Source organism: Octopus bimaculoides, chromosome Z, assembly GCF_046866305.1.
Source record: "Octopus bimaculoides isolate indiv1 chromosome Z, ASM4686630v1, whole genome shotgun sequence".
NCBI classification, from domain to species: domain Eukaryota; kingdom Metazoa; phylum Mollusca; class Cephalopoda; order Octopoda; family Octopodidae; genus Octopus; species Octopus bimaculoides.
Window position 1 is genome coordinate 46,903,160 of NC_142944.1, and position 21,021 is coordinate 46,924,180.

Genomic DNA, 21,021 nt, shown 5'->3' on the forward strand with positions numbered 1-21,021 from the left:
TCTACTATAGCCTCAGGCCGACCAAAGCCTTGTGAGTGGATTTGGTAGACGGAAACTGAAAGAAGCCCGTTGTATATATGTATGCGTGTTTGTCCCTCCAACATCGCTTGACAACCGATGCTGGCGTGTTTACGTCCCCGTAATCTAGCGGTTCGGCAAAAAGAGACCACTAGAATAAGTACTAGACTTACAAAGAATAAGTCCTGGGGTCGATTTGCTCGACTAAAGGCGGTGCTCCAGCATGGCCGCAGTCAAATGACTGAAACAAGTAAAAGAGTAAAAGAGAGAGTATGTAGGCTATAGTGTAGACATGTCTTGTAAGTCTTGCTATACATGCTGATGTGTGTTTAGAATTCCTATTTAAGTTGGAATCCTTTCAAAAAAAAAATACTAAAGATTCTATTGGTTCTCTCACACATAAAATGCAAAGCATTTTTATTAACATTATAAGATTTGGCTTTTGGTAAATTTATCCATTAGATGTTTGACTGAATGATGTTTTATCTTTTATCATTAGACTGTGGCCATGTTAGGACACCACCTTTGATTTTTAGTTGAATGACTTGACCCCAGTATATTTCATTTAAAGCTTGGTACTAATTCTAACAGTCACTATTGCCGAACAGCTGAGTTACAGGGAACATAAACACACCAACACTGGTTGTCAGGCAGTGATGAGGACAAACACTGGCACAGAGATAAGTACATACATACATACACACACACACACACACACACAGGTCCGCATGACTGGCTCCCATGCCAGTGGCAAGTAAAAAGCACCAACTGAATGTGGTTGATGCCAGTACCCCCTGACTTGTTCTCGTGCCGGTGGCACATAAAAAGCACTATCCGAACGTGATTCATGCCAAGGCAACCTAACTGGCTCCTGTGCTGGTGGCATGTAAAAAGCACCTGCTACACACTTGGAGTGGTTGGCATTAGGAAGGGCATTCAACTGTAGAAACATTGCCAGATCAGATTGGAGCCTGGTGCAGCCCACTAGCTTGCCAGTCCTCAGTCAAAGCGTCCAACCCATGCCAGCATGGAAAACGGACGTTAAACGATGATAATTATGATGATATATATATATATATATAGACACATGACAGGCTTCTTTCAGTTTCTGTCTACAAAATCCACTCACAAGACTTTGGTCAACCCGAGGCCATAGTAGAAGACACATGTCCAAGGTGCCATGCAGTGGGTCTGAACCTGGTACCATGTGACTGGAAAGCAAACATTTTACTTCATAGTCGCACCTGTGCCAAAATATGTCTATATTCCAGATTTGCACTGAAAACAGTATGATATTCTTTCCACTTTCAAAATGAATGATTGTTTAATATGATATCAAACTTTAAAAATATTATCTGCTAAACTTATACAAGATACACTCATGATGGAGAAGATAATATTTAGATATATAGTGTGTGCATGCATGTATGAATCTGTCAACCTATGTATATTTATATGGATATATATATATATATGTGTGTGTGTGTGTGTGTGTGCAGTAATCCCATATCGTGGTTTACCTATCACGGTTTATTATTTAAGCTGATGTTGATTCCTCCATGGTGTTGTTTTGCATTTATAATAGAATAAATATATACACGGTTGCAAGACGCAAGGAAAATTTTAGAAAAATAAAAAAGAAACAGGTGGAAACTTTACCAGTGAATGTGTTAAATAATAAGACACTAAAAGAGCATGACTCTCCCCAGACACAACAGAATATGCGGTAAATTTTCAGATTAACACCCGCACAATTTTCACTAGGGTGTTAGGGTTAGGGTTAGGGTTAGGGTTTTAGCATGCGGCTGTTAATCTGAAAATTTACCGAATATGCTTCAACACACAAATTCACATAAAGAATCTTGCAAACCAAATCCAAAAATGAAATAAAATATATACAGATTATAAAAATAATAATAAAAAAAATATACAGTACAGTACTGTTTCCACCTCTTGGACTTTCACCTATCATAGGGTTTTGGAATGTTAACACCCATGAGAGTTGAGGGATTACTGTATATATATGTATGTATGTATGTATACAAATTCCTTTATATACAAACTTGCATTCATTAAAACTATGACTTTACTTTTAAGATCACCAATACACAAATATGCTCACATATCCACTCCTCTCTGTCCCTTTTATATATATACACATGCATATATGTACGTACTTACATATACATACATGCATGAAAGTATATATTTATAATTTTAAACAAAATATATTGAATAAATACCTCTCTGTAACTTCGAGAAATCAGTTGAAACAAAATACAGAAAGTGAAATTTTCTAAGCTTGCCTAGATGAAAAGACACATATACTTACACACATGCAGTGAATGTATATATATGTATATATTCAGATGTATGTATATATATATATATATATATATATATATGTATATATTCAGATGTATGTATATATATATATATATATATATATATATATATATATATATATATATATATATATATATGTATATATTCAGATGTATGTATATATATGTATATATTCAGATGTATGTATATATATATATATATATGTGTGTGTGTGTGTATATATTCAGATGTATGTATATATATATGTATATATTCAGATGTATGTATATATATATATATATATATATATGTATATATTCAGATGTATATATATATATATATATATATATATATATATATATATATATATATATATATATGTGTATATATTCAGATGTATGTATATATATATATATATATATATGTATTATGTATTTCTGTCTGTCTGTCTGTCTGTCTGTATGTATGTATGTATGTACATATATGTGTGTGTGAACGTGTGATATTTGTGTATAAATGTTTACCAAATATTTCACACATGTATATTATAAAGAAAAGCAAGAACTTCACAAAAAACAGATTAATATAAATACATTTTTTTCCTCTCTCACATTTCTAGGAAATAAAACTGCATGGGTATTGTGTAGGGGTAGGGCAGCAGTTGAAAAATCATAGCATTGAGGTTGTGTGTTTATAATTTTGTTCAGATAAGCTCTCCACATCAACAGGTCATTATGTGCTTGATAGATGCATATTATCTTGCCCATGATTCTCCTCCTCCCATTCTTCTTCTTCTTCTGCTTCTTCTGCTTCTTCTTCTGCTTCTTCTTCTTCTTCTTCTTATTCTTCTTCTTCTTATTCTTCTTCTTCTTCTTCTTCTTCTTCTTCTTCTTCTTCTTCTTCTTCTTCTTTTTCTTCTTCTTCTTCTTTTTCTTCTTCTCTTTCTTCTTCTTTTTCTTCTTCTTTTTCTTCTTCTTTTTCTTCTTCTCTTTCTTCTTTTTCTTCTTCTTCTTTTTCTTCTTCTCTTTCTTCTTCTTCATCGACCTCTTCTTCTTCTTCTTCTCCCTCTTCTTCTCCCTCTTCTTCTTCTTCTTCTTCTTCTCCCTCTTCTTTTTCTTTTCCCTCTTCTTCTTCTTCTTCTTCTTCTTCCTCCTTCTCCTCCTCATCCATGTCTTCCTTTCTTCCTCCTCATCCACATTTTCCTCCTCCTCCCTTCCTTTTGCTGCTACTTCTGTTCAGTCTCCTGCCCACCCCGCACACTTATGCAACAACACACCCACGATGATGGCATGGCGGCTATCACATCGAACAGCACAACCCAGCAGCTCCACCTTTTTCACCTCTCGCCCCTCGCACACCCTACCAATTTAATCTATCATCACCATTAACATAGTTACCATCAAATGCAAGAAAAATAAGAAAAGCAAAAAAAAAAAAAAAGAGAAAAGAAAAACAAAGAAATTTTGTAATATAAATAAACGTTTATACTCTTCCAACTGGTTTGTAAATGGTGGTTTGTAAGCAAGAAATGAATGAAAATAACTTGTCTATGTTCACCTTGGCAAGGTTCGTATAATCGAAGGACAAAAGGATAATGTTTAATTTGTTTGCTCGAACAAGACTTGACATATGATGGAAGAAAAGAAAATTGTCCTTATCTGGGAATTTTGTTTATGTATGTATGTGTCCATTTATGTGATGTGTGTAATTGTGTGTTTATGCATGTATGTATATATTTATGAATGTTTGTGCGTATGTATGTATGTATGTACATGCACACAAACACACACACTCATACATATGTTTGAGAATTTTGTTTATGTATATATATATATATATATATATATATATATATATATATACATAGATACATACAACTATATATACTCATATATAAATATCTGTGTGTGAGTATATATGTTTGTATGTATCTATGTATGTATATGTCCATCTATGTAATGCATATATTTGTGTAATTATGTATGTGCATGAATGTATATATTTATGAATGTTTGTGTGCACCTATGTGTGTGTATATATATGTGTGTGTGTGTGAGAGAGAGAGAGAGCATATATAGTTGTATGTATGTATATACGTGTGTGTACTTGTATATATTTATCTGTGTATTCATATGTATGTGTGCATGCATGTATGAATATATGTTTATGTACGCATTCATATAAATTCACTCATTATATTTGTATATATATATATATATATATATATATATATATATATATATATATATATATATATATATACACAGTGTCTGATCAAAAAATCTTGGGACCGATGCTATAAACGGAAAACGACGATGCACATCAATTCAGCATTTAATCTCCTTCAAAGCAGTCTCCATTCTGAAGCCGTACACTTTATACAGTTAACTTTTATTTTATAAAAAAAAAAATGAACAGCAAATTGGACTGGTATGATTTGAACTTAGAACACACAGAGACATAAATAAGTATTCCAGTGTATTTAATGTACTATTCTGCTGTTGCTCATTGTCAACCAACTACCTCTATTTTTGATAATGATTTTTAACAGAGGTACAAAGTTATGCATATGGACACAGGGTGTAGGCCAATTATAACTATTCTTAATTGTAGCTGTGTGGTAAGAAGCTTGCTTACCAACCACATGGTTCCAGATTCAGTCCCAGTATGCGGCATCTTGGGCAAGTGTCTTCTCCTATAGCCTCGGGTCAATCAAAGCCTTGTGAGTGGATTTGGTAGACAAAAACTGGAAGAAGCCAGTGGCGAGCTGGCAGAAACGTTGGCACGCCGGGCAAAATGCTTAGCAGTATTTCATCTGCCATTACGTTCTGAGTTCAAATTCCACCGAGGTCGACTTTGCCTTTCATCCTTTCGGGGCGATAAATTAAGTACCAGTTACGCACTGGGGTCGACGTAATCGACTTAATCCCTTTGTCTGTCCTTGTTTGTCCCCTCTATGTTTATCCCCTTGTAGGGAGTAAAGAAATAAGAAACTGGAAGAAGCCCATTATATATATATATATATATATATATATATATATATATATATATATATATATATATATATCTATGTGTGTGTTGTTGTGCCTGTTTGTCCCCCCCCCCCCATCATCGCTTGAAAATCAGTATTGGTGTGTTTAAGTCCATGTAACTTAGCAGTTTGGCAAAAAGAGATCGTTAGAATAAGTATTAGGCTTTAATAAAATAAGTCCTGGGATCAATCTGTTCGACTAAAACCCTTCAATGTGGTGCTCCAGTATGGCCACAGTCAAATGACTGAAAAAAGTAAAAGAATAAGACATTTATTAACCCTGTATTTTATGAACATTGGGAACATTGAAGATTTGGTACACTTTGGCAACATTTGAATTCTCTGCATTCCTTAAAGGATTTCTGCAGTAAAGTTACTTGACAGGATGCCAGGGCTCCAAGATCAGAGAATTTACCAAGTTTGAGCTGTGGAGAAGTCTTACTTCAAACTGGATTGATTGAGCCATCACAGCTCAGATACTTTGGTTATGTGGTTAGAATGTCCCAGGAAAGAATGACAAGGCAAATTCTTTAAGACAAGTCATCTGGCAGGAGACCTGGGGATTTTCCAAGAATGGTTGAGTATTATCTATAGTTTCAGTTGGTGATGCTTTGAAACCCAGAGGAAAAGCTTAATGCCAGTCGCTTCTCTACATAGAGAAAAGTGCCTGTTTAAGTGGAGGTAAGTGAACTCATGGGGCATGGCTCAGTGGCTTACAATTATGAGGTAGTGAGTTCAATTCCCGGACCAGGTTGTGTGTTGTGTTCTTGAGCAAGACACTTTATTTCATGTTGCTCCAGTTCACTCAGCTGTAGAAATGAGTTGCAATGTCACTGGTGCCAAGCTGTATCGGCCCCTTTGCCTTTCCCTTGGACAACATCAGTGGTGTGAAGAGGGGAGGCTGGTATGCATGAGCAATTACTGGTCTTCCATAAACATCACTACCTGAACTTGTGCCTTGGAAGGGAACTTTCTTTGTTTAAACCCAAAACTGAAGGGGGTTTTATCATTAACCCATTAAGTGAACCCAAGATATGCCATTTCACTAACAATACTGATGATTCACTGACTTCTGCAATACTTATCACATGCAAAGCATTTATATTCCAAAGAAAGTTTTGGATGTTTTAAAAGCAGTGAGTAGCATAAAATTCAGAAGTTGATAAGAAATAAACAAGCACCTGGATAGAACACTAACCTGCCTCAGTTAGTATTTATTCTCAATATATTTGGCATATTTTTCTCTCTTTAAAGCTACAAGAAGGAAAAGAGGCAGGTTAAATTTAAAGTTTATTCTTCAAGACAAAGCATACTTCATACTTTAAATTTAGGCGTCAAATAGTACGTTATTCTTAAATGACACCAAACAGATGCAGAATGCAGTTTCGTATATACAGATACACTCTATCTGTAAATGAGAATAACTTCATTATGCTCATATGGTGTTACTGGTTTCTATAATAAAATCAATGTGTTTAGATGACGTAAGCTTTCAGTATGTTTACTAAACAAGTCTACAGTACTATATATATATATATAATTTTATGTATGCATATATATATATGTTATGTGTGTATGCACACACACGCACATATATATATATATATATGTCATGTATGTATGCATATATATATATATTATTTTACGTATGTATCTATACATGTATATATATACATACATATATGATGTTATTTTTATGTATGTATCAGTGCATACAGAGATATATTAAGTATGCATATATGTATGTCATGTATATATATATATATATATATATATATATATATATCCTATAAATGAATGCATATATATATGTATGTATATGCTGTATATGTATGCATATATATATCATCATCATCATCATCATCATCGTTTAACGTCCGCTTTCCATGCTAGCATGGGTTGGACGATTTGACTGAGGACTGGTGCAACCGGTGTAGCCATCCGGTTGCACCAGTCCTCAGTTGCAACCTTATGGCTACACCAGGCTCCAATCTAATTTGGCAGAGTTTCTACAGCTGGATGCCCTTCCTAATGCCAACTACTCAGAGAGTGTAGTGGGTGCTTTTACGTGTCACCCGCACGAAAACGGCCACGCTCGAAATGGTGTCTTTTATGTGCCACCCGCACAAGAGCCAGTCCAGGGGCACTGGCAACGATCTCGCTCGAAAACCCTACAAGGCCAGTCTGGCGGTACTGGCAACGGTCACGCTCAGGATGGTACATCTTATGTGCCACCCGCACAAGAGGCAGTCCAGGGGCACTGGCAACGATCTCACTTGGCTTGCCGGGTCTTCTCACGCACAGCACATTTCCAAAGGTCTCGGTCAGTAGTCATCGCCTCGGTGAGGTCCAATGTTCGAAGGTCTTGCCTCACCACCTCAGCCCAGGTCTTCCTGGGCCTACCTCTTCCACGGGTTCCCTCAACTGTTAGGGAGTGGCACTTTTTCACGCTGCTATCCTCATTCATTCTCACCACATGTCCAAACCAGCGCAATCATCTCTCTTGCACACCACTACTGACGCTTCTTATGTTCAGCTTTTCTCTCAAGATACTTACACTCTGACGGGTATGCACATTTACATTACACATCCAGCGGAGCATACTGGCTTCATTCCTTGCGAGCTTACGCATGTCCTCAGCAGTCACAGCCCATGTTTCACTGCCATGTAGCATGGCTGTTCGTACACATGCGTCATACAGTCTGCTTTTTACCCGGAGTGAGAGTCCCTTTGTCGCCAGCAGAGGTAAGAGCTCTCTAAACTTGGCCCAGGCTATTCTTATTCTAGCGGTTACACTTTCAGCGCACCCACCCCCACTACTAACTTGGTCACCCAGATAGCGGAAGCTCTCAACTACCTCTAGTTTTTCTCCCTGGAATGAGATAGAAGTTGTTTCCTGTTTGTTTACAGTGTTTATTGCACCTGAACATCTGCCACATACAAAAACTAACTTTGTAGTTAATCTGCCTTTGATATTGCTGCACCTCTTATGTGTCCATAGCTTGCACCAGGTACATCTTATAGAGTTACTACCTACTCCTTTACTGCATACTGAGCAGGGCCATCTACCTGAAGGGGTTTGTGTTTTATCTACCTTCCTACTTATTAGGATTTTGGTTTTTGCTAGGTTGACTCTAATACCCTTCGATTCTAGTCCTTGCTTCCACACCTTAAACTTCTCCTCTAGTTCTGATAGTGACTGCGCAATTAGTGCAAGGTCATCAGCATAGAGGAGCTCTCAGGGGCAACCTGTCTTGAATTCCTCTGTGATCGCCTGGAGGACTATGATAAATAGGAGGGGGCTGAGGACGGAACCTTGGTGGACCCCTACCTCTACCCGGAATTCATTACTGTACTCATTTCCAACCTTCACCTTACTGACAGCATCTCTGTACATGGCTCGCACAGCTCTCACTAATCATTCTTTTATCCCAAGTTTCCTCATTGACCACCAGATAAGGGATCGGGGGACCCTGTCAAAGGCTTTCTCCATGTCAACGAAGGCCAGGTACAGAGGTTTATCCTTGGCTAGATATTTCTCCTGCAGCTGTCTCACTAGAAATATGGCATCAGTGGTGCTTTTACCTGGCACGAACCCAAACTGCATCTCATCTAAATTGATTTGCTCCCTAATTAGTTGGGCTATGACCCTCTCCGTAACTTTCATAACCTGATCTAACAGCTTGATGCCTCTGTAATTATTAGTGTCTAAAGCGTCACCTTTACCTTTGTAGCAGTTTACTATGGTGCTGCTACACCAGTCATTGGGTATGACTCCTTCGTGTATCACCTGGTTCGTAATACGGGTGACTAGGCTGTAGCCAACACTGCCAGATATTTTGAGCATCTCTGCAGTGATTCCTGATGGGCCGGAGGCTTTCCCTGTCTTCATACTCTTAATTGCTTTATCTACCCTGATACTGTCAACTCGGATAGCTGGTCCCTCTGTTGGGTCGACATACGGCAGGCTCTCTTTCTCCCATTCATTCTCTTTATTAAGCAATCTATCGTAGTGGCATCTCCAGACCTCTTTCTTTGCAGCCTCATTTAGTGCAAGCGTACCATCATCCATGCGAACACATTTCTCTCCTACAACATAACTATTCTCTCTCCTACACTGTCTTGCAACACGAAATACCTCGAGTCTTTGGTCCTCACGGCGCAGAATATATATATATATATATATATATATATATATATATATATATATATAAATATAAATAATGTTATGTATGCATATATGTGTATATATATACAGTGGGGGGGAAATAAATATTCGTACATGTCAAAATTCTTTATTTATTTAATTTCTTATGAACATTAATGGGATATACCAAAACTATATTTGCATACACTTGCATAAACTAAGAATATGCAAATGAAACTAATAAATTATAGTAACTAATGAATTTATATACAAATATAAATATTTAGGGGTGGAAAAAGTATTCGTACAGAACATAAATAACTGATAATTCTGAGTTAATACTTCATAGCATAGCCATTATTCAGTTCCACTTCAACCAATCTCTTCTTGTAATTCTTAATCAATGACTTGCATGTTTCTTTAGGAATTTTTTCCCATTCTTCTAGACAAATTTTCTTCAAATCTGGAATGCACATTGGGGCTCTTGAATGAGTGTTAATTTTCAAATAACGCCACCAATTTTCAATGGGATTCAAGTCAGGTGACTGGCTTGGCTATTCTAATGATTTTATATTGTGATTGACAATCCATTTTTGGTAGACTTGGCCGTGTGCTTAGGGCCGTTATCCTGTTGTAAAACCCACCCTTCACAAAGCTGGAGCATTTCTACAAATTCCCATAAATTATTGCTCAAAATATTTTGGTGCATCTCTGCATTCATTCTCCAATCTATCACATGTAAATTGCCAGTGCTATTTGCAGAGAAACACCCCTACACAATGATGTTGCCACCTCCAAACTTTACAGTAGGAATTGTGTTTTTCGGCAAATAGATGGTACCATCTTCCCGCCAAGCATGGCTACGCGAATTTCGTCCAAACAATTCAATTTTCGACTCGTCTGTCCAAAGAACATTTTCCCAGAATGTATCAGATTTATATTTATGTTCATGAACAAATTTTAAACGGGCATCTCTATGCCTTTTAGTCAACAGTGGAGTTTTTCTAGGAGAGCATAACTTCAGTTCATTCCTATAAAGTTCATTGCTGATTGTTCATAGTGTAACACTAGTCCCAGAAGCTAACAAATCTTCTTGCAACTCCCTTCTGGTGATCATTGCGTTTGGTTCGATACTTCACTTCATTTTTCTTAAAGATCTAGGGGAATCTTGCGTGGTGCACCAGATCTTATTCTGTTTTCAACAGTTCCTGATTTTTTATATCTTTGAATAAATGAAAATATGGTAGAAAATGGAATACAAAGGTTCTCTGATATTTTCCTGTAACTTTTACCTGCTTTCCACTGTTCAATAATGAAGTTTTTCACTGAATTTGTGAGTTCTTTACTTTTCGCCATTATTACGACACTACTTTATGTTGTCTCAGTGCTGAATGAAGAAGCTAGTGTTTTGACACTTAAAAATGACCACTGATAAGATTATTGGAACAAACGAGAAAGTTCTTGTAAAAAAAAAAAATTATTTTAACAGTATTTTGTTGCATAGAAACTCATAAATTTATTCTGTACGAATACTTTTTTCACCCCAAAATATTTATATTTATGCTCTGAGTTTGTATCTTGACATTGCCTTTCATTTTTTTGACATGGATAAAATAAGTATTAGTTGAGGCCTGAGATTGATGCAATCGGCTTTAACCACTCCCCTAAAACTTCTGGCCTTGTGACAAAATTTGAAACCATTATTATTATTATCAGTATTATTATCATCATTATTATTATTATTATTATTACAGCAATGAATTCCGGGTAGAGGTAGGGGTCCACCAAGGTTCCGTCCTCAGCCCCCTATTATTTACCATAGTCCTCCAGGCAATCACAGAGGAGTTCAAGACAGGTTGCCCCTGGGAGCTCCTCTATGCTGATGACCTTGCCCTAATTGCGGAGTCACTATCAGAACTAGAGGAGAAGTTTCAGGTGTGGAAGCAAGGTCTAGAATTGAAGGGCCTTAGAGTCAACCTAGCTAAAACCAAAATCCTAATAAGTAGGAAGGTAGATAAAACACAAACCCCTTCAGGTAGATGGCCCTGCTCAGTATGTAGAAAAGGAGTAGGTAGTAACTCTATAAGATGTACCCGGTGCAAGCTATGGACACATAAGAGGTGCAGCAACATCAAAGGCAGGTTAACTAGCAAGTTAGTCTTTGTTTGTGGCAGATGTTCAGGTGCAATAAAGACTGCAAACAAACAGGAAACAACTTCTATCTCATTCCAGGGTGAAAAACTAGAGGTAGTCGATAGCTTCCGCTATCTGGGCGACCAAGTTAGTAGTGGGGGTGGGTGCGCTGAAAGTGTAGCTGCTAGAATAAGAATAGCCTGGGCAAAGTTTAGAGAGCTCTTACCCCTGCTGGCGACAAAGGGACTCTCACTCAGAGTAAAAGGCAGACTGTATGACGCATGCGTACGAACAACCATGCTACATGGCAGTGAAACATGGGCTGTAACTGCTGAGGACATACGTAAGCTCGCAAGGAATGAAGCCAGTATGCTCCGTTGGATGTGTAATGTCAATGTGAATACCCGTCAGAGTGTAAGTATCTTGAGAGAAAAGCTGAACATTAGAAGCATCAGTTGTGGCGTGCAAGAGAGACGATTGCGCTGGTATGGACATGTGGTGAGAATGGAGGAGGATAGCTGCGTGAAAAAGTGCCACACCCTAACAGTTGAGGGAACCCGTGGAAGAGGTAGGCCCAGGAAGACCTGGGCTGAGGTGGTGAGGCAAGACCTTCGTACATTGGGCCTCACCGAGGCGATGACTACGGACCGAGACCTTTGGAAATGGGCTGTGCGTGAGAAGACCCGGCAAGCCAAGTAAGATCGTTGCCAGTGCCCCTGGACTGGTTCTTGTGCGGGTGGCACATGAGATGCACCATTTTGAGCGTGGCCGTTGCCAGTACCGCCTGACTGGCTCCTGTAGGATTTTCGAGCGAGATCGTTGCCAGTGCCCCTGGACTGGCTTGTGCGGGTGGCACATAAAAGACACCATTTCGAGCGTGGCCGTTTTCGTGCGGGTGACACGTAAAAGCACCCACTACACTCTCTGAGTGGTTGGCGTTAGGAAGGGCATCCAGCTGTAGAAACTCTGCCAAATCAGACTGGAGCCTGGTGTTGCCATCCGGTTTCACCAGTCCTCAGTCAAATCGTCCAACCCATGCTAGCATGGAAAGCGGACGTTAAACGATGATGATGATGATGATGATTATTATTATTATTATTATTATTATTATTAAAATCATTATCATCTTCTTTCAATTTTGTTTCCATTTCTTGCTGAGTGTCTTCCTGACACCCAGGGCAGAGAAATTCACTGTATACATCAGTAAGCCATTAAAATAAAGACACCAGATTGTTCATTTACCAAGTCATGTGATAAGGAAACAGGGGAAGAAAGACAGAGAAGAAATGGAATAAGAAAAAAAAAGAGGAAAAATAGTAAAAGTAAACAAAGAAAATAAAAAGAAAAAAGGAAAGAGAATTCTCAGCGACAATGCTCCTCTCAATACGTGTGACTTGCCGATTAAGACAGTCTTTTGCACTTCCTGCATGGATCATGAGCCAGGGATCATTCTAAAATAATTTTCAGTTCCTCTTATTGATCATTCCAAATGTTCCTACAATCACTGGTATTGTAACCATCTTGAGATGGCACATCTTTTCAATTTCAAACAGCAAATCTTTATACTTTCTGAGCTTATCAAATTCTTTTGCCGAGATATTATGATCACAACATATGCTCATGTCAATCAATAAACAGATTTTATTTGTTTTGGTCTTTCACAACAATATCTGGTTTATCAGCTTTGATAGTCTGGTCTGTACATATTATTATTATTATTATGTTGTTTTTTTTTTCTTCTTTCTTCAAATTTTCTTCCATTTCTCACCAAGTGTTTTCCGTACACCTAGAGCAGAGAAACTCGTATGCATTCCCAGTTTACACACGCAAATTCACAGGTGAAACATGTATTTAAGAAAAAAAAAAAAAAAATCAAATTCATGAATGGATGTTGTTTTCACAGCGATAATGCTCTTCTCAGTACACGAGTCGTTCCAGTTAGCACGATTTTTTGCACTTCCTGTAGGGATGGTAAGCCTGGTATCATTTTCAAATAGGTTTCAGTGCCTTTTTTTATCATTCCTAGAGATCCTACAATCACTGGTATGGTAGTCGCCTTGAGGTGCCACATTTTTTCAATTTCTATTAGCAAGTCTTTATATTTACTGATCTGGTCAAATTCTTTCGCCGCTATATTATGATCAGAGGGAATACTCATGTCAATTAATAAACACATCTTTGTCTGATCTTTTATAATAATATCCGGTTTATTAGCTTTTATAGTCTTGTCGGTATGTACGGGGAAGTCCCAGAGAATCGATACATTTTCTCCCTCAGTCACAGCTTCAGGATGGTGTTTATACCATTTGTCAGCGGTTTTGATTTTATAATGCTGACATATTGTCCAGTGTAAATACTGGCCAACTCTGTCATGTCTTGCTTTATATTCTACAGGTGCTAAAACTCTACACCCTGAGATTAGGTGGTCTATAGTTTCAATTTATTATTATTATTATTATTATTATTATTATTATTATTATTATTATTATTATCATTATCATTATCATTATTATTATTATCATTATAATTATTATTATTATTATTATTATTATTATTATTATTATTATTATAGATAATTTACTCTCCTATTTTCACAGAGCTCCAAGCCAATCATGGAAAAGCGAAGAAGAGCGAGAATGAATGCAAGTTTAGCTGAATTGAAAGCTCTTCTATTAGAAGTTATGAAAAAAGAGGTAAATGTCTTTATAAAATGAGGAATTGTTTACAACTTCATTGTTCCTATTTTTGTTGTTTTATTTAACATGATGTGAATTCTCATATGTTTGTTTGTAAGTATATCATCATCATTTAACGTCCTCCTTCCATGCTGGCATGGGTTAGACGGTTTGACAGGAGCCAGCCATGTAGAAGACTACACCAGGCTATTGTGTCTGTTTTGACATGGTTTTTTTATGACTGGATGCCCTTCCTAACACCAACCACCCTGCAGAGTGGACTGAATGCATTTTACGTGGAACCAGAATAGGTGAGGTCAGTTTTGGTAAGGTCTTTACAGCTGGATGTGCTTCTAAATGCCAGACTCTTCACAGTATATATATATAAATATATATATATATATATATATATATATATATATATATATATATATATATTGAGTGGTTGGCGTTAGGAAGGGCATCCAGCTGTAGAAACTCTGCCAAATCAGACTGGAGCCTGGTGTTGCCATCCGGTTTCACCAGTCCTCAGTCAAATCGTCCAACCCATGCTAGCATGGAAAGCGGACGTTAAACGATGATGATGATGATAAAGATCATGTCAGCTGTACCTTGATTTCACCAAAAGCTATGTTGAGACTCAGGAAAAATGTCTTGTACAACATGGTCAGGCAACTGATTAAGATGTATCCCATGCATACCCCGTGTTGAAACGTGCTGGTAAATATATGGAATACATGAACCCTTTCCTGCAAAGGGCAGGAAAGTATGTCTTTCATATGACCATGTGGTCATGTCTGCTTCTCAAAGGCAATCCTACTCCCCTACAAATGTAGTCACTCTCCCTGTTTACAAAAGTGATGTCCAGCATCTTCTCCTGTGTACCTTATAGCAGAATATCTATATATATAAGTAAAGTATACATGTCATCATCATCATCATTGTCGTTTAACATCCGCTTTCCATGCTAGCATGGGTTGGACGATTTGACTGAGGACTGGTAAAACCAGATGGCTACACCAGGCTCCAATCTGATCTGGTAGAGTTTCTACAGCTGGATGCCCTTCTAATGCCAACCACTCCGAGTGTGTAGTGGGTGCTTTTTACGTGCCACTGGCATGAAGGCCAGTCAGGTGGTACTGGCAACGGCCACGCTCAAAATGGTGTATTTTATGTGCCACCTGCACAGGAGCCAGTTCAGCGGCACTCACACACACGATTTTCATCATCATCATTTAACACTCCATTTCCTATACTGTCATGGGTGGGGTGGTTTGATATGAACTGAGAAGGCAGAGAGCTCCAATTTTTGCTTTGGCATGGTTTCTACAGTTTGATGCCCTTCCTAACGCCAACTACTTCACACCATTTTTCAGAGCACCAGCTCTGATGAAGGCTCCAAGAACCCACATGACAAGACAAATCAATTGAATGTGGTCGCATATAGAGGGATATGAAACAAAGACAGGGGTGACAGGAGCTGGAGTCTTGTTGAGGGTGAACACATAGTTTCCTCATCTGGAAAGAGGGAGAGAAAGAGGTGAGATCAGGATATAAGGTGAATATGCAAAAAAAAAAAAAAAGAAAAAAAAGGAACAGGGATTAAGGAACTGAACATGATGGTTTTGTTTAGCATGATAGTGTGAAACATGAGAGGTGATTATAGCTGGGGCATTAAGTTGGATGCTCTGAACATCAGTTTGGGGGAGGGGAAGTAATGGAAAAAATTATCCATACTACACACACATATATCTATCTGTAGATTTATCTCTCAATCTGTATATACATATACATATGTCTTCAGGTTGTGTCTCTAAATATTTGCCACTCTGACTGTGATGACATATGGAAAGTGGGCACATATGATGATGATAATATATATATATATATATATATATATATATAGATATACATTCGCCATGATAGATTGCTAGCCACTACACATTCTTTATTTTCTCTCCTTGTTTCTTTCTGTGTTTTTTTTCTGTGGAAGAGCGTAGGCTCAAAACATTAAAGACTTTTTCACTTCCCAAGCATTATACTAACAGATCTGTTTGTTGTTTACACCGCCTGTCTTTGTCTTTTTGTTTTTTTTCTGTGAATTCTCCCTATATTATATATATATATATATATATGGAATATAAATATAAAGAAAGTCAGGAGGTATGAGATGAATACATTTATGTCACCAGTTGATATCCATAAGGTTATGGTTATTTTGCAACCAACTGTGAAAAGATCATAATCTTATGGATACCAACTGGTGTATTAAATATATTCATCTCATAACATATTTTTATATTCTATACACTCCTCTATACTCCACATGAATTAATCTTCACTGATTAGATTAACTGGATTTCAACTGCGTAAGACTCTACATTACATTCCTATGTATTGGGTTACTATGTGGTTTGTAGCCTGGTTCACCAAAGGGGTTTTTGTGTAATTACCATGGGATTATTTAAATCCATATATTGTGCATTAAAAAGTATGTGTGTGCGTGTGTATATATATATATATAATAGAGACTGATTATGTATTTTGTAGGGAGCTAGACACAGTAAAATGGAAAAAGCAGATATTCTTGAAATGACAGTGAAACATGTGCGGCAATTACAGCGACAACACTTTTCAGGTATGCACCATTATTACTTTGTACTTAAACAATAATCACTCCAGATTCCACCGAGTTGAAGCTATCACAAGGTTGCTGCTCTTAGTATTTTGTACATGCACAGACATAAATATACACACACATTAACTGCTCTCTCTCTCTCTCTCTCTCTCTCTCTCTCTCTCTCTCTCTCTTTCTCACTACACATGCACACACACACACATGCACACACTCATATACACATACATATAATGAATCAAATTATACAGTATTATAAATCCATAATAGCCAGTCTTACCAATTGGTTTTGCAGAAGATAGATATTAAATAGCTATCTAATTACCTGCTATGTTCATCAGAGTTAGCTGGTATGGAAAAAAAAATGGGCTGACTGCTCTCTGCTACTGGAGGTGAGGAAGTGTCACATCTGGTGTTTTGGTAATGTGAAAAAAGACGAAATGGACCCACAGGAGGTAATAAAAAGATGGGATCTATCAGGAGTTATGTCACTTGCCCCGAAACAAGAGTTAGTGATGACTGCCAGCAAAAGTGGGGTTGATATGCATAAGGGATTTGGAGGAGAGAATTGAGTGAAACCCAAAGATTTAACATCATGTGTGGGTGTGTATACCTATATGTGTATATTTTGGTGTGGTCAGAACTTTACTGTGTTCTCAGGTTGTGATGGTAAAGGGACTTAAGATCCTAGTGTTTATAGGTAGGGTGAAGCCCATAGGTAAGTGATCATGTATTTTCCTTCATGTAGGCATGAGTGAAAACTCTTGCTTTTGCAGTTTAGTTTTGCAGTCTGGGGGAAGAGGGTTTTATAAAATAACTCTTTTCTCACCTAAGCATAGCCTGCACCTTCTGCTTGCAGTTCTCCGTCACTCTCCACTTGATGTTGTAATCCATGGCACTTTCCTTCAATGTCCATACATGACAGCTAGGGCTATGACATTGTCTCCCTCTCTCTCTCTCTCTCTCTCTCTCTCTCTCTCTCTCTCTCTCCTGGATATTAAAAGAGGGATTATGGTTGTTAAATCTAGTCCTGACAGGACCTACTATCACACCCAATACAATTCCACACACTTGGCTCCCTGCTGAGGTTCTTTGACCTCATCTCTACCTAATGTACAACTGTTACTGCATTGCACTGGCTGTTAAAGGGATATGTGGCATTGTATTTTCATCAGCATCCTGCCTCAGTTTCAGGTGTGGACCTACCTACATGTAATTTCTTTATACAAGGTGCACAGCTAAAAGAAACTCTTAAAGTTTGCCTGTTAAATAGTTTATACAACTTATTCATATGGGGAAAGTGTTTATCCACTAAATTAAACAAAATCTTGTTCACACAAGTTTTTACACTAGGAAGAAGTGTGGTGTGAACCATAACATTTTCCAGTGGCATTTTCTCTTGGTACGGTTAGCATATAACTAATCCAATGATTAAATATTGCTGGTTGCAGGATAGGTTGGAAATTCTTCTGCTAGTTCCTTTCATCAGATTCCCGAACACAATGAATGGATGACAGGAAATTATGTTAATGTAAGACAGGGTCTCATTTGGCTTCCTAAAGAATCTTTTAACATCAGATTCCAATTCTGTGTATGTAATTTATAACCAAAAATAATCATAGAATAGAAATGTCCCAATACACTCTAACTATAAAATATTTACCATTATACCATTTTCTATATTGTTGATGCCACCAGCTGTGTTTTATGCTCTAATTACCAAAGCAACATTTTATCTTATCTCCTTTTATATTTATTTTTCAGTTTCTGCTAATGAAGATCCTACGATTATAAATAAATATCGCCTTGGATTCAATGAATGTGCAACAGAAGTAAGCCGCTACCTAAATTCAGTTGATGAAGTCAACATAGAAGTCAGAGCTCGCCTTCTCAATCATTTAGCCTGTTATATGACAAACTATGGATCATCATCAACACCAAACAGTTCTATAAGCTCTTCATCTTCAGTATCTGAAAGTTCTTCATGTCTTTCACCAAATATTCCGACATTATCTCCCAAAAGTGCCTCAACACCACAGATCTCAATACCCAAAGCTCAGTCTTCATCTCCCGTTGTTTTGACAGTAGCAGCAGCTGCACCATCAGTACCAACGCCTCCATCAAAGCCCATTGTACTAACAACAGAAGCCTGTACAACAACACCTGTAGCATCCCTAGCAGCAGCGTCATCAACAACGACAACAACATCAATAGGTACATGTACGTCTAGCACCAACACTACAACAATATCAAACACACTGAACGGGAGTTTGTCGTTTACTTCAAACTCACCATTGCAAACAGCCAAGTTCGTTAGCGGAGTCCAGCTCATTCCTACAAAACTACCGTCCGGAGAGGTCGCTCTTGTCTTTCCAGCAAATGTAATGGCTGGAACACAAACCCAGCAACCAAGCTATATCATTCCAATATATGCCTCGACACCTCCAGCAGTAAGTCCGTTGACGACAACAGTCTCTTCAACTCCAAGCGTGATGGCCTTTTTACCACAAGTAGCTACCAGTGGTTTGAAAACCTGTGCAGTAACGCCAATTCAGAATACGTCCAATATTTCCCAAGTTTTATCAAATGCAACAAACCCTCAGATTACCACAACCACAGTTGTTCCATCTCTTTCGGATCATTTACAGATCTGTAGTGAACCGAACATCAGTTCAATATCGTTGCCTTCAAAAATGTCCCCACCATTTCCTTCATCCAAAGTAACGACATTTCCATCATTAAGTGAACACCCGATATACAATTTGGATAACAATAACAATAATAACAATAATATTACTACTACTACTACTAATACTACTACCACTACTGCTACTAATAATAATAATAATAATAACAACAATCCAGTCGCTCTGGAGCCTCTTGTTATGCAACACATAAGTGAAGAAAATGTGTGGCGACCGTGGGCGTACTAAAAATGATATCACAAGGTATTACAAGATGATAACGTATACATGAAGTGTGACGTATAACAAATATGTTTTAAAGCAAATATATAAGAAAAAAATAAAGTAATTAAATAACAAATACTGCCGAACAATAACAAGCGCAACAGCAAAACACAGAAAGAAAGCCGGACTTTATAACAAATTTATTTTATTTATACAGTTAAATGACGTACATTTCATGAACACAAACACACACACACACACACATATATATATATAGATATATATATATATATATATATGTGGGTAAGGGCAAAGGTATGCTTGAGCAGTGAAGAGGATAACTTAGTCGTCATGAGATCTTGGTTCAAATGTACTGAGAGTCATCTTGGGCCTGGTTTTTTTTTTTTTTTTTACCATTGCATCCTATTGATTCAAACCATGGAAACAAAACTAGGGTAGTTGGAGACTGTGTGGAAGCCCTTCATATGGTTTTCAATTCTAAGGTTCTGCTTATTTTCTTTTTTTTTTTTTATCCAATTCTTCTCAAGGATTAGATTACTAGTTATACCTGACTGTGTTATACAAAGTCTTTTATATCAAAATAGAATGAATATTGTTGATTGGTCAGCAGGAATATTCACTGTCGTCAAAGCTACAGAACATTGTTATTTCCAAACATCCAAAGCTAACTAACATTGTGGACATGTTTGTGTGTGTCTGTGCATAGGAGTATGTTTGTATGTATATTAATATATATATGTACTTATGTATGTTTGTATGCGTGTCTATGAGGATATATACATATAATTTTATATAAAAACACACATATATATATGTATATACATATGCATATATTACATATTATATATGTCTACATAACATACATATACATACACATATATATATATATACATATACACATATGTATACCCACACACACAATGTATATATGTGTGTGTGTGTGTGTGTGTGTGCAGGTGTGGCTGTGTTTATAGCTGTATGGTAAGATGTTTGCTTCCCAAACGATGATGATGATGATATTGGGTCATCCTATAAATAATGTGGTTCATTTGTTTTTCAAAATTAAGATAAACAAAGTTGTTTTTTTAATCTAAAATATACTCTCCTTCATTTTCTACAATGCTCTT

The 21,021-nt window shown here is 37.2% G+C and overlaps 1 protein-coding gene across 1 annotated transcript in view; it reads left to right on the forward strand.

Moving 5' to 3' along the window:
• LOC106870905 (uncharacterized) overlaps positions 1-19,993 on the forward strand; it is a 76,885-nt gene extending 56,892 nt beyond the window's left edge. The window contains exons 2-4 of the mRNA XM_014917137.3: positions 14,252-14,347; positions 16,880-16,967; positions 18,729-19,993. Coding sequence (XP_014772623.2) covers positions 14,252-14,347; positions 16,880-16,967; positions 18,729-19,897 — 1,353 coding nt within the window. The 3' untranslated portion in view covers positions 19,898-19,993. The remainder of the gene's footprint in view (positions 1-14,251; positions 14,348-16,879; positions 16,968-18,728) is intronic.
• The last annotated feature ends 1,028 nt before the right edge of the window (positions 19,994-21,021 follow it).